Source organism: Strongylocentrotus purpuratus, unplaced genomic scaffold (genome assembly GCF_000002235.5).
Source record: "Strongylocentrotus purpuratus isolate Spur 01 unplaced genomic scaffold, Spur_5.0 spur5_contig_150, whole genome shotgun sequence".
Taxonomy (NCBI): Eukaryota; Metazoa; Echinodermata; class Echinoidea; order Camarodonta; family Strongylocentrotidae; genus Strongylocentrotus; species Strongylocentrotus purpuratus.
This window is the reverse complement of record NW_022144796.1, coordinates 1280-17039: the sequence shown is the minus strand read 5'-3', so window position 1 is coordinate 17039 and position 15760 is coordinate 1280. Positions and strand designations below refer to the sequence as shown.

At 40.6% G+C, this 15760-nt stretch overlaps 1 protein-coding gene across 1 annotated transcript; it reads left to right on the top strand.

The window, feature by feature from the left end:
- Positions 1-2343: 2343 nt before the first annotated feature.
- On the top strand, positions 2344-6824 carry LOC115921292 (eukaryotic translation initiation factor 2-alpha kinase 3-like). The gene is made up of 6 exons (XM_030978658.1): positions 2344-2670; positions 3556-3735; positions 4344-4405; positions 4809-4911; positions 5742-5804; positions 6666-6824. The coding sequence occupies exons 1-6, from the start codon at positions 2344-2346 to the stop codon at positions 6822-6824; spliced, it is 894 nt and encodes a 297-aa protein (XP_030834518.1).
- The last annotated feature ends 8936 nt before the right edge of the window (positions 6825-15760 follow it).

The following is a 15760-nucleotide window of genomic DNA, read 5'->3' as shown; positions in this document are numbered from 1 at the left end:
CTGAATCCACAGAATCCAACTATGTTCCGTTTTAGTTACCTGTTGAATCCAACAGATTTCAACAGGAATATAGACAAGGTCTTTACTGCTCAATCAAACGAAAATCTAAACTAGTAGGATCCTGTTAGATTGTGCAGGTTAGAGATAACTTATTATGTTAATCAACAATGCAATGCATGTATGCTTTCATTTTATTTCATTGTGTTGGATTATATTTGTAATGTATTGTGTGTGTTATCATTTGTAGAGTATGCAGGGCCCCATGGAAACCAGTTTTAAACTGTTTGAACACACCCTGGGAAAAGAAATATAATAAATAATATAAATAAATAAATGCACGAACAGTTTATTAGAAGAAAATTATTGCCCCAAAATTTAATGAAAATGGAAAGAAAGAAAAAAGTGTTTGACAGTTTGTTTTATTTTTAATAATTGTAACTTTGTAGATATTTGACTGACTTTGAGCATCAGCGGTGCCTTGGAAAGGTGGCTTTGGCATTGTGTTTGAAGCCAAGAACGTGGTGGATGAGAACAGCTATGCCATCAAAAGATCTGCCTTCCAAACAGGTACAAGCAGGGAATTTAATCAATCCAGAAAGAGCAAATTTTGCATCAAAGATTCAATGAATTATTTTTGTTATTTAATAAAAATGTCATGTGTTGTCTTGAGTGATTGAGAAAAAGAAATCACTGGGTGGGACTTGAACCCACGACCTCCTGCTTACAAGTGCAGACGTCTTACCACTCGACCACCGAGCTTGCTGGGGTCTGCTGGCTGGTTCGAATCACATATAGCAGCGGGTACCGCAACCAAAATGGAACTGCATCTGTGAAGGGTAAAACCAATATTTCATTTACATCATCCCAATGCAAATTCCATCTTATGAATACATTTTTAGTATTGTTTTTTATCCATGATTTGTCTTTCTGTCGTAGAACGAAGGCACGTGACAAAGTCCTCCGTGAGGCAAGGGCTTGGCCAGGCTAGATCACAGCAGTATCGTCCGCTACTTCAATTCCTGCTGGAGGAACCTCCGGCCGATGGCAGAAGATTCAAGATGATCAGCTCCTAGGTGACAGGTAAAGTCTTGTTCCCTGGGTTCTTTTGTTCTCGCTTCCTTTGGCTACTTAATGAACACTTTGAGTATAATTACCCGGAACTCCTGGGCATTTTTGCTAGGATGCAGCCTCAATCCTGCAAATCCTCCAACTGCCTCCCTGTAAAAATTGCATACAGGCTCAATCCTGCGAAATCCTCCGTTATTTCTTGAATGTGGTCCTTGGAGGGGTGACCACTGCCTCAATCCTGCAGAATACTCTAGCAATCACTGTCGATATGTTGAGGCAGAGTCAGTGACACCTCAGAGCAATATAATCTAGGCCTAAATTATGCAAGGCTGAGCATAAACAACAAAGGTTCGGCCCAAGACCTTCACACAGTACATACTGCAAAATCAGCCACACATGTTTACCATATAGCCTCAATCCTGCAAAATCTTTCATTTTGCAAAGAGGATTTTCAAGGATTCGGGAAGGTTAGCGTTAATTTGAAATTTGGACGAACATTATAAGGATTTATTAGGGCTCAAAAATCTTGACCATTTTTTAATTGTACCTACAGAAATGTTCTTGGTGAATGTGATCATTCTTTATTTTCACTCCTGAATGACATCGCATCGATCTACAAATTAAATGAGTGTTTTTTTGTAAATGTTGCAGCGTCAATCCCAGCCACACCACTCTTCTGTCGCAATCCACGACGGCCAACTTCAACAAGGACAGTCTGTTAGTCCGAGACAAGGAGCAGTTCCTGAGCCAGACCAGCCCCACCTCAAGCTCCCCCGAACCGGCCAAGTCGGAGACCCAGAGAGTGACGTTTTCACCGACAAAGATTCCGAAGACTTCTCAGTGGGCAAGGCTGACTATCTCTCAAACCTTCGCGACGAAAGCGGCTCGTTCAGTATTGAGTTCTGCGATGAAGGCGATGACAATGACGACACTGAATCCATCCTGACACCAAGAGTTGAAGAATCGGCTACGTTTGATCTTAAGCCGAACAGCGATTCTGAACTCCTGACTCCAGTCAACGCTCCGCCCCACGTTTCTTTCGGAAGATTTGCCCACAAGCCCCCGAGCCGCCAGGCGCCATTCAAGAGGATTCTTTCCAAGTGATATTTGAGAACAGCTCATCGGGACACGGCACCGCGGCAGAAATCGGCAACCGTGACTCAATCGGCTGTGAGGATTCACCAAACTCCCCATCAGATCACAACCAAAACGGATTCTTTCCAAGTGGTTTTCCAAAGCGGCAACCCCGAACGCAGCACTCCAGAAACTGGCGATATGGACTTGGCCGGCCTCAATGACTGCCCACTTCAACACCAGAGCTCCAAGTCAGATCTCGGCCACGAACCTCCAAGAAAAGACGCCTCAGGCAAACCTCCCAAGGAGGGCTCTGCAGGAGGTGCAGGCGACGCCCAGGGCTGCCACTCGGTGCCCAGGGTCTATCTGTACATCCAGATGCAGCTGTGCCAGAAGGAGACACTCAAGGACTGGCTGGGGGCCAACACGCTGAGCAGGGATCGGGTCAAGCAGCTTCACATCTTCCAACAGATCCTGGCCGCCGTGCAGTACGTGCACTCCTGCGGCATGATCCACAGGGACCTCAAGGTAACAAAACATTTGGTTACACTTGTTACCTCTGTAAGATGAACTTCTTAACATTGAGGCCTGAACATTTACCCCTTCACCTGACTTTGATAAAAGTTGATTCTAGAATTGTTTTGGGAGTGACATACACGTGTGAATCATGATCAGGAATAGATTACACATCTACACTACAGCTGCATTTGTCTTTTGTGCACACTTTTGTCCATAAGAATGTGTGTTTCTCTAATTTTCTGAAACTGTTCAGAAATTCAGGTTTTTTTAACAGTTGGGTGTCTTTTCAGTTTTTTTTCACCTCCCTCTAAGTCTAGAAGTAGTCTGAGTATCACCTGTTATCCACGAGCCCAGTCTTTTGTCTAACGTCTGATTTATTTCTAAGCATGCAGAGTATGCGATCCCACGCCTCAGCCATCGGAAGTGACTTAAATACTATATTGTGACGTCATTTCATTCCCAAACTAGGACAAAATGTTTGATTGATCAATTTGAATGCAGTGTTTTTGTCATACAACAACGCCAGGCAGAGATCTATAAACCTAGACAAGCTTGTGCGTGTTACGTAACATATATACATAGCGCGTGTGTAGTTTTTTTTATTCATGTCTATTATGACGCGATAACGTGTGAATGACGTCGGACATAGAAAGCACCGCTGATTCGTCAAAAGCTAGAGGTCAAGAGGCGGTTGTCTTGCATAATTAATCGGGGAATCTGCTCACATTAGACCATGGCTCTTCGCCATGGTCTATTACATAGACTAGTCTAGAACGGGCCTAGGTGTATAGTTTTGTGTCAGTTCTTGGCAGATATAAAACAGGGCTCATCAACAAGGAGGAACCTGAGCCAAGAAGCAAAGATCTTAATGTTAAGTATATTGTTTGTTCCCAGCCTTCCAACATCTTCTTCTCGGCGGACGGGACGGTCAAAGTGGGTGATTTTGGCCTGGTGACTGCCGTGGACACCCAGCTGGAGACCGGCGAGTCATTGGACGATGACCTAAGCAGCATTGACCTCAGTAAGAAGCACACCAGCCAAGTCGGTACCCAGCTCTACATGAGTCCCGAACAGGTATGATAAACAAGAATCACTTCAAAGAATAACTGGTAACCACAACTAATAAGTGGCACCATGTGAGGTATCACCTCAGTAATATCTTCTAATAACTGTGGTCACTGGATTTCTTAGCGTTTCTTAGAGATTCTTTGAGATTTAGGAGTATGTTAATAAGGAAATTATACAGTTTCATATGTTAATAATCGTTATTCATATATACCTAAGACATTTTACCCATTCCTTTTTGTCAAGAGCCTGTCACTTTTGCAGTTTCACATGAAATTTTGGACTCCTATGAAATCTGGTGCCAGTACCGTTTTATTGGTTTAACGTTCACAATCCTCACATAGGCATGCACATTACTATCAGTGAGTTAGTATTTCATAGTCCTAAATTTACACTACAAAGGCACAGCTGTGCGTTCCAATCTCCATATAAGGAGACGTTTACGACTTCTTAAGAGAGGGCCGTACCATAGCATAGCTGGAGGAGTGTTTCAAAAGCATGAGTAAATCGTTGGAAATTTTAAATATTTGACTTGTTTTGACTTTTGGTCCGAAAAGTTTTGATTTTTTGACCGAAAAGGTATTTATGAATGGGAATCATAATTGTGTGCTTGGCAGGTATTAAACACTATGTTTAAGACCGGGTGGACTCTGGGTGCTGATAATGACAATCGCCTTCGGCTCGGCTAATTATCAGCATGCAGACTCCAACCGTTCTTAAACGTAGTGTTAAATACCTGCCAAGCACACATTTATTCCCTTAATAAATTTCAACAAGATGAGGCTTGCCTGGTCAAGCTGGACCCGCACCTGAAAGTTTGACAGCTGGTTAGCTGATCAGTCTCAGCTGGATAGCTTTAGGTAGTCAGTCTCAGTTGGACAGTCTCAGCCAGGCGGCTAAAGACAGTATAAATACTCATTCAGTCAGGGACTCGGTCACTCGGCCATTGACTCAGTCCGTCAGAGGACAGTAGGCTGGATCTTTGGGTCCAACTTTTTCATATATTGGAATGTTTTGTACACAGTATATGATTAAAAATGGTTGATCAGACAATTTATTGTCATTTTTGTTTTATTTGTCAGTTTGAGTGGAAAGACTTACGACCACAAAGTGGACATCTACTCTCTGGGTCTGATCTTCTTTGAGTTGTTGCATCCCTTCGGCACACAGATGGAGCGTATCATGGTAAATCTGCTCTGTCGATATCATTTGCCGAGATTTTTCATTCAGCTGGATATAAAGTCAAAAAGGCCCTGCCCACTGCCCACATTGGCAACAACACATGAGCCTCTCCAATGTCACACTGCATGTCGCAGCGGCACGCGCGCACACGTCCGACATTAATCACTGCTGTGATTGGTCAAAACACTACTGGGCGGGCTAACTGGATTGATCTATTGGAGTGTACCTGGACTTGAACCCGAGACCACTGGACTGTCTTTTTTGCTCTTCAAATTAAGTTAGCCATCCCCTTTTTGCCAAAACCTCAGTCAATCGCAGTATTTAGTCAGAACATACAAAGGTCACCATGATACATATACACTTGGGTTCACATCCAACCTGAGTCATATTGTCATAAATTTTATTGGCTGTTGCGGTACTTTTGTACAGCTGCCCTTTGTTAGAATCCGACCTACAATCCCGGCCAAAATGGTTGGGACACTTCCTGAGCCTAGCGACGGTCACCCACTCCCCTGCTCCCCCGGTCAATGTTGTTCTCTCCAGCTGATGGAGCACACACCGTGCAATGAGAGACAACATTGAACGGGGGCCGGGGGTTGGGGGCCCAGCGAAATTTGGCCAGGATTGTAGGTGAATTTGTTTACCCAACCACACCTGATGTTAGCCCAAGGCGATATAGAATGAAAACGCCCGAACGCTGGCCTGGGTTCACACCCAACCAATAGTGACAAAATATTAAAACTTCATTAAAAAAAAAAATTCTAAAAAAAACCCCTGCTTTTAGATTTGACTTTGATTAAACCCTAAGAAAATGTTGACATAATCTTTTTCAGGTGATGACAGGATCACGACAGCAGAAGTTCCCTGACAGATTTGCAAAGGAACTACCGTCAGAGGTAGGCTTTTAATTCTTTTTTTTTTTTTTCAACAAAGCTGTGGAGTGGTTTACCAGTGTTAAATGCACTGCTTTTGATAATTTACTTGTTTTTTTTCATGAAGGCTTACTGTACAACTAGATGGTGGGACACTACAATACACCTCTGCCGTAAAAAAAAGTCTTGTAAAAACAATTTTCAGTCACTCTCGTTATAATGTTGACACTATAATGAATTTGTAAGTCACCAAAGGTGTAGCTTTAAAGGGAATGTACAACATTTGCTTTTGCCCCAATTTTCAAAAATAAATGGATTGGAAGATTAGTATGTTATAGAAAATATCATTACACTGACTGGTTTCATGTTTTTGGCTTGTAGAGCTGAAAAACCAAGAAAGCCATTCATGTTCTTATAGTCTGGTTCCCTGACCCCAATTAAGATGAAACAGAGCAATTTATAGACTTTGGGGGGAATTGTAAGGTCAGAGAATCAGTCTAGCAGGCTTGTACCCCTTCACAGGTGCGTAATCAATTGCTAAGAAATGCAGAATAACTAAATATAACAAATTATGCGCAGTTTTTGAAAAAAGTCAGTTTTTTCCAACGCTGGTCGGCCGACCAGCGTTGGAAAAAATACACTTTTTCTTGGAAATGTCAGCACACCAGGAGCCACGAATTTACAGGATGCTTAGACTGTCATTCCCTAACAATCCAGTAAGGTATTTCGTGCTAATTTGATCATTTGTTTTTTGATGTTTGCAAATGTTGTATCTTCCCTTTAATACGCTACATGACCGTGTAAAAGTTTGTGATATGTCTTGCTTTCCTTACGAGTTTCGCAGTAATGTGGTTTCTGTATGCTTTATCGCCAACTTGCTTGCAGACTGAGCTCATACAGATGCTGCTGTCCAACAATCCCGCCAACCGACCCGACGCCGATGAGATCACGGAGAAAGACACCTTCGCGCGCCTGTACAGGAACTTTGTTCCGCCTGTTGCCAACAGCAATAGAGGGCGCTATTCTTCAAACTCCAGCAACTGATTGCTTACTTTCACCAAACAAAACTTTTCATCGAGATGTGTTAAACTAATTCTGATTGAGCGCATGCTAGTCGGAATCAACCACTGGTCAAATTTGCTGTGATGCCTTTGCGGTTATTTTTTCTTACTTTTTCACATATTCACAGATGAGTGAATATTTAAAATACAGAATAACGAAGACACATTTTAATACACAAGTTATTTTCTTTTTAATATTTTTTTTTAATTGTCTTTCCTCATTTCAAGTGTAATAAAGCTTAACAAGTATGCGTGTCATTCCTGCTGTTCAAGGTTTATTTAGATTTTGAAAATAAATGAATTCACCTTTTTTTCCCAAAACATAAACACGTACCATTTTACAATTTTACTTTGCATGCATTTTGCTACTTTGATGTTTTCCCCTCTATATTTCAAGTATAAACTCTGCTTTTGCCATTAGTCTTAGCCCAAGATACTAGTGATCGACAGTGGTGCGCCCTCTAAGGGCCCAGTAACTAGACCAGCGCGCCTGCTCACACTAAGTCGAAAACAGTTGTGCGAGGGCAGAGGGCGCGCTACAACAATAACTAAAATCACTATTGATTACCGACGTCTTGAGCCAAGTCTACTTTGCCATGAAATTCAGACTCAGTTTTTTCCCCCTGAAATCTTAAGAATGATAGTCAAACAGATAATGATGTACATAAGTCTTGTCTGTTTATTACTTTTTAAATTATTTGACAAATCCTGTTTGAAAAATGCAGTAATTGACTTTTTTTTCTGTCTTGCTTTCAGATTTTTCTGCTTGCAAACAATTATGTGCATGACTTTTGTTTTAAATAGTTAAGTTTTCTTATAAGATTAACTAACGAGGCAACGATTTAAGACACAACATTGAACTTGAGGGCCACAACTTTGAAAGACATCTAAAAAGAAAGTGTACCACGATATATTTTTGTATCTCTCTTCAGCTGACAATTCAGGTTAATGGTTGAACATTCCTGTGAAATGTACTAACTTATTAGTTGCCACAGAACTAGTGTCGAGCCAAGATAATATATATATATATATATGTCTACTACATTATATGATAAACATGTATCTGTATTGTAAAGTTGAACAAAGAAATTGACAGGAATGGGGTTTGAGTCTGCAACCTCCGGATTGCCGTTCCGGTGCTCTACCAATGGATCTATCGAACCTATGTTGGCGGTTCCCCCGTGTTACTTTTAATAGTCAACTTTAAAATAATTATAATGCCCCTACTTTGTTTCCTTACAGTGGTTTATTTGAAAATCTATAATATATCTGTTTACATAAACAAGGGTCAGTGGTTCTGTAAAGTACTCGTAATTATTGTCACAATTCTGAGATACTGATCATACTGGAAAATGTACACTCGCAGCCTAGGGTAGCGAGTTGCCTAAAAAGCTATTGATATTCTTCCAAATACCTTTGTACTATGTACAGAGTCAACTTATATATTTTATATGTTAATAACGTGAAATATTACTTTATCGCTGGCACTCTTAACAGTGCAATGTATATTTTTCCTTGTAAATAAGTGAAGTTTTAAATTAAATCTCACAGAAGAAAATACTAAACGAGTTTTCAAGTTTGTGTTTAGAACTCATCAATTTTCAACTTAAATCTCACAGAAGACAAACATTGAACAAGTTTTCAACTTTGTGTTTAGAACTTATCAACTTTCAACTTTGTGAGTTTGATAACAGCATGAACATGACTTTATGATCTTAACACGAATACAAAATACAAGCTGAAACAGTCTTAAATTAACAAAAAACTTGTTTGCTAAATGAGAAATGCAAGTTTCTTTGGTTGCACCATCATTCAGAGGATAGTTTTCCCCCCTTTCATTTGACTCATTTTTCTCCTTTGATTGTTTCTCCACACTTTTCACACAGGTCCTTGGCATTCTTGATCTTCTCGACCATGAAAGGGTTGAACTGGGTGGCCAAGTCCACTTGGAGCATGTGTGCCTGCACTGTGTAATGGAAAAATGCACAATTGAATTCATTCTGCTGTCATGACATGGGGCAGGATTTTTGGTAATGCCTCTACAGGGAGCCAATTTACAACACTTTCAATGCCACACGCTGGCAAATTTGTTACCTTGGTATGAAAAGTTTACAAGCCTACAACATGACATATTGCTTGTCAGTTTTTCAGCTATTTTGGAGCAGGGAATGTAGGGAGCTGTTTAGCCATGTAAACTTGCAAGCCATTGGCTGGTGCATATTGTACATCATGGTGAACCTGCAGACTTGTCACCTAATGTACTCTAATTCAGTTTTTTGGGTTTTTGTCTAAATTTGTTCTAAAGATTGGATAATTCCTTCCAAATTTCGTCCAAATAAGAAAATTGATAACTTTAAAAATTCAGTTATAACAAGTGAAACATTTTGGGAAAATGTCCAAGTGGTAGCCACTTACGTTAGCCCGGAAGCTTTTTTTTCAGATTTTTTTGGGGGTGGGGGGGGGGGTGGGAAAGCACTTACAGCTCATCGTGCTGAGATGCTCTTTGGTCTTCTTGAGCTGCTTGCTCAGCATCTCAAGTTCCTCTCGTTCCTTCTGGTAGTGCTGGTCCTGCTCCACGCGAAGCATATCGAAAACTGTCCAACTAAAAGTTAAAAGGGATTGTCACGGATTCATAAAGGCTGGAGAAGTTTAACTGCAACTAATTAGGCTAGTAATTTTATTAAAAAGAAAAAATATAAATCAGCCTTGGCCTAGGCCTACAGGCTACAATGTACTTGCAGTGCATTGCAAAATATGACTTCCAAGCCCAATGCCTTTTTAGCCTATATCTTCATTGATTTTGGCATTGGCTGAAGACAGCAACCATTAAGAAATTAGTGACATCCTGAATTGATTGTGAAAAATAAACTTCTCGAACTTTGTACATTTGTAAAAGTTTGTTTCAGTTCATCGAACTCTGACTGTTGACTTGACTTTAACTTGTCATGCTTGTTGAAGACCGCAAACTTTATTGTTAAATAAGGAAAATAAATTGGAAGGATATCTTACTCGTGTTTGTTGTTTTAGAGCTGTACCGCGTGGTCCTGAAGTGAAAAACGAATTTACATTTATTCATTCAACAAAATGTAACGACGACGACGTGGTCCCGGTGACTCTCTCAATTATCCTTTGCTGTTTGCAAGTTTTGGAGTTTACTTTTGCAAGGAACTATGGGAAGGCTAGTGCAAAGTACTTGTGCATGAACTGCACGTTCTAAATTAATTTGTCGACATGGTAACAGTCAACATGGCGGACTGCAGAGCTGAAAAGCGGCTAATTAACGTTACTATAGTGTTTACACGGTATGGCAAGGTTTCGGCAAGGTTACACAAGGAAGGTGATAATTGATGTTCATTATTCAAACTTGAAGAATTTAACGATTTTTTTACAGCAAGCCTCGAGAAATTAATAATTTGTTTTGTTTTGTTCTAACATTAACAAAATGCCGTTAACCAGTAATGATATTATTAGCGCTACTCGATTTTAGGCCCATAGGCTATGGGCCTAAAATCACGTAACCCCGTGTGCCTACCCCTTGCTGGAGATGCATGCAAACTACCAAATTAGGTTTAATATTTCGCAGTGGCTACTATCGTTACGGCAGCCGTAACGCATTTCCATTTTCTATCGTTACAGTAGACTGCAACCTTTATAAAAACATGAGAAGAAATATAAAATTAGAAGGAAAAAAGTGAATTTGAACGTTATGAAATTCGGACTTTATTTCCCTTTAAAAAAAAATCCTCCAAAGCCTCAGGTTAGAAAAGGAAAAAATTTGAGTGCAAAACTGAGATGCGAACCCGCAACCTCGCGGTGCAAAATCCTACCCTCTATCGACTGAGCTGTCGCACTGCTTGCTAAAACGTGGGGAAACAAATAATTATAATTTATATACCTGTGTGCGTATCAAAAAATATCGTAGAGGGCGCTAAACAACGGCTGCCGTAACGATAGCCACGTCGTTAATATTTATTTATTTGCAGTCCCACTTCAGTGTCACTGTCAGTGACACTGACATGTTCATGTGATTTTGTTTTAATTTGCATTTTTGTAAATGTAATGAAATTGAAAACAGAATCAACATGATTCAACAATGAGAAATAACTTAACAAATGTCACTGCGACTGTGCGAGTAGTACTAGACCTGTAAATGAGGCTATAGTATATGTACATAGCCACGCTCCGTTCACATCTCTGGACTTTGAAATGTCTACAAGTTCATTTTGGGCTCTATTTTTACCTCAAATTTCTTTGGAATGACAGATCCTATGCCACTGGAAAGTGGAAGTTCTTGGTGGATAAACTCTTATCCCCCTTATGTAAGTACTGAACATAATTTCAGGAACTGTAAGTGGAAGGTCTCCAAGTCCAACCGGGATTTTGAACAAGTCAAAAGTCCAGAGATTATGATTATATGAACGGAGCGTGGCTATGTACCTATATAGCCACGTTTACAGACTTATCTTGCTTCAAACATGTTGTGCTTGAACAGTCTGCAACTTAGTTCAAAAAAGTTTCTTCATTATGGAGTGCAATATTATATCGTGAACATTTTATTCTGTAACATAATTTTGTGCCTTTCCCTTTCAGATCTGTTTAAATTAGGGCCAAATCTTTGAAGTTTTCATATCATAACAACCATGGCCATGGACCGGATGCCTCAACACCCTGAGCTTTTCCCTTGTGGGACAGAATCAAAGTTCCCCAAGTTGGTGCCGATGCGAGTAACTTCAAGGGGAAGTTCAGCTTGGCAGACTTGAGGCCCACCCCCTACTTCAGTCAGCGTCAGAATATGCTGAGAAGGGACTACCTCCAGAAAATCAGCTCAGATCTCCTGTTCAGCGAGGACGTCGTGAAAACCCATGCGGCGCACACCTTACCCTACGACAGAGGTTCTATCCGAGAGGCGTATGACTACTCCGACATTGTCCAGAGAGAGAAGAAACGGTTCGTTGGACCCGTGGGCAGGTACAACCCGAGGACCACCAATCAGCACTTGCCCTGCCACATCAAAAAACGCTCACATCATCGACTGGAGCCAATCAGAAAGCAGAAGCTCAAGCCCATCGGGGTGGCCGCGAACGAGGAGGACAAGGAGACGGTGAAAACAGACTCCGACTCCAGACTGGGTCCAAAATCTCCGGCTTTCCTCACCGAAGACCCCATGATCGAAGCCTCTGCCGAAGAGGCTAATGCCACGCAGTCCCGGACCAAGTACTCCCAGAACTGGGACGAGCACTTGCTGATGCACCTGAGCAAGAACAACGGCTCGCTGGATCGTGGGGGAGCAGACATCCGAAGGCCCACGGAAGGACAAGCTGCATCGATTACTGGTGGACATGTACGGGGAGCCCTCGGGTCACTTGGACACCCTTATCCATGACGAGGTCAGTGTCAGCGACATGAGCGTCAGCAGGAGACAGTCCTGACTGGGTCTAAGACTGGCTCGAAGCAGTCTACAGGCCAGCAGCAGCAGCAGGAAGACGCCACCACCGCAGCTGGCAAAGATGAGAGGGGGCAAGTGGAAGACGATGTCAACTCCAGATCCCTGGCGGCATTCTATCGCCAGCCGGATGCCGTCCGACGGCAAGCAGAAACAGTTGGCGAAAGAAGTGGCAGGTTAATAATGGCCCTGTGCTTTTAGCATGTTTAGTCTCAAAATGTTGTCAATTTGTATCATCCACATAGTGTATTGATTGTTGCTGAAATCAAGTAGGAAAAATAGACAAAGTATTAAATATACATTGTACCTTTTAAGAACATATTACTACATGTAGCACTACTTTTTTGGTAATCAGTTAAATTCTAACATAGAAAGTAAAACCGTTTAACTTGTAAGAAAAGCCATAATTCAGATTGAGAAAAAAAAACGTTGAAGCTACTGATTAATATTCACAGATTAGAATTCTTGGACTGGCTCAACAGAATTTATTTTTTTCTTATTAGATTTAAAGGAAAAAAAGGAAAAATTTCAATTTTAACCATTGTCTTTCCGCTTTTGCACTGAAGGATCCCTCAACAGCACAGCCAGGGAAATTAAGGTGACACGGAAGAAACCTAAGCCGCCTCCAACTCTGAAGGATGTGATGAATCCGCAGTGGGCGACACGATGCACGACACTCAGAACCAGTTTGAGCAGGAATGGCTTTCCGGTGAGATCATTTGTTCATCTAAAATGATAAGAGATTTTATACAATATCCTTATTTTCTACCTTCCCATTTTGTAGTTGCCAGCTTCGTATGACTTCGTAATGTTACTCCCTAGCTTGGGACCGAGGTGAAGAGACAGTTACGTAGATATACTTCGTAAATTATCAAATAAATGTAGCTTGTGCAAAACCACTCGTGCTCCAATAACTCTTTTTGAAACTAGTTAAAATCAACTACATTTATCATTGTCAATGTTTCTGCTATTTTTTGCAAGGTTTCATGGTCATTGCTGTCCAATGATGCAACAGTACGTAGAGTTCACTTGTCTATCACTTGCTAAATAATAAGCAAGGTTACTGCCCACAAATTTAGATATAATAAAACGGAAGTTAACAACGTCTTTAACATGCATATTCTCAAAAATAAACCGTCTTCATCAGCACACCATACAGTAGGCTGTAACTCTGCTGTAACTATTTTGTGCCCTGGACAAGCTGTTCACGTTGTTTAACTTTCAGGAATTTTCAGAATCAGCTGACACTTTCATATATCTCACATACCAATTTGGAATTCCTTCACTGGACTACACTGTACATGGACACGATTGTTCTTTTTCAGTGAGGATAAAAAATGAAAGCAACTTGTAAATTGAGAATTCTAGAAAAAATGGTGGAAAAGGAAAGACAGACAGGATGAATTGTTTTGCCGTAGCACCCCCCCCCCCCCCCCCATCTTACGAGGGTGAGATTTGTTAATTTTTTTTCCTCCAATTTCAGGTTTTTTAAGAATCCCTTAGGGAATATGTAATATGTGACATTTTACTGTAAAGGTCTTTTATCCATGAAGGTATAAACAAAAGACATCCGGGTATTCTTAAGTTGTTTTCTTTTTGTTGCTAATACATGTACAGCAACATTGCTCTTCAGTCCTCCGTGGCCCCAAACCCTTTACCGATTATTTTGGTTTTTCATTCGCCCCCCCCCCATCTCAACCCTCCCCCAGCCCCTCCTCCATCTCAACCATGTCTTAAAAAGTCACTGTAACGCTTCCTCAACATCTCCAAATACAGGAGCCCAACAGGTGCTCCATCATGACACCTCTCGTCTCCTGCTGGACACGGCAACCTGTACCAGATCACCAGGCAGGAGGACTTTCCCCAGGACCCGGCCTCTGGAGCGGGGAAGGCGCGTCAGAGAAAACTAAGCAGAAAGGGAAGGCACCGGGCCCGATGGAGGCCACTCAGAAGGGCCACAGGGGTACAAGAAATGGAGCCAGTTGCCCCAGGCAATTCAGGTATATATACAAGCTAACTGCTTCTCAAAGGAAGGCACATACTTCCAGTTTAAACATCTGTGCAATTTATTACTGTGTTTTTATTTGATATTTTAAGACTTGCTTTATCATTTACTTTAAATTTGCATGTTATCTGATAACTTTGTGATGTGCTAATTGCTTTATTTTAATGACGTCTCGTTCTGTTTGTTTTTTACTTTACTTCTTTGAATTGTGGGACATTTTATTCATTTATTTTGTTTTAAAGTGGGTGTGTTTTATATTGGTCATATTATGTTTTTTACTTTACACTGCTATGTGTTTTACATCTCCCTTGCAATTTTGTTATTTCGTTTATTTGCTGCTCTTTTATTTTAATATGTTCATGTTTGTTGTATTATTTTGTTGGATTTTGTTCTATTTTTTTTACTGCATATAAGTTATTAATTTAGCATGCTGTTATCTTTTATTGCTTTTTATTGCTTTATCCACTTGCTTAAACAGTTAACATTAATTTATGTTTATATTTAATAACTGTATTTGTTTTAAATATTTCTTTATTAATTGTTTTATAGTTTATAGTTTGTTTTTGGGGTTTTTTTTATATAATTTTTTTAATACAGGGCCCTCAAGGAAAGCAGTTTCTTTTAAACTGAGGAGGCCACCCTGTTTAAATAAGACTGCAAATAAATAAATAAATGAAATAAGAAATCTTGCTAAGCATAGAGATTATTTGATGAGCAAAGAAAGGTCACCAACTCATAAGTTTGCTTAAGCCCAAGTTTGTAAAGCACGGCAACAATTTAAGTAAAAAAAAAGGTTAACAGCCAAAATTGCGATTTGATAATCATAGATAAGTGGTAAATAAAGGGAATATTTTGTATTTCTGATTTTCTTCAACTGTATTTTATTTAGGTGATGTCTCACTGACCATCCACGAAGCAGGCTATGACCCTGAGGCACACAGGGAACCAGACCCATCGGAGATGAGGCAACACAAGCAGAACCGGCTTTGGTCAAACTTGGTAAGATTCCTCAAAGTGCCTAAGGTCCAATTTTAGAGGGACACTTTTTTTAGAGACCTATTTTCTAGAGCGGCACTCAATGCAACAAGGCCAAAAAACCCCAATAAGTTTGCTCCCGATTATATGCCTTTCAAAAACAGGGTCGATCGGTTGGAAAATGTTTTTATTTTAGAAATATATTTAAGGTCGATGATTCTTTAAATAGCAGAGAATTTAAGTTGCGCACACCACTGTGCACAACGGTATCACAATGCCTGCAGTTCAACACTGGCCGTGTATCGCGCAGTATCACAGCGTGCATGACTGCGCGGGCAACAAACCCACGTGCTGCCAGTGTAGAAAATTTCGCGTAAACTTGCTATGCTGTAGCGCTTCAGTACAAGCGGTGTAACCTCAAAATAAAAACATTAATACGGAAAATATAAACAATACGGGAAAATATATACAAAGAAAAGAGAGATCCTGTTCTGTG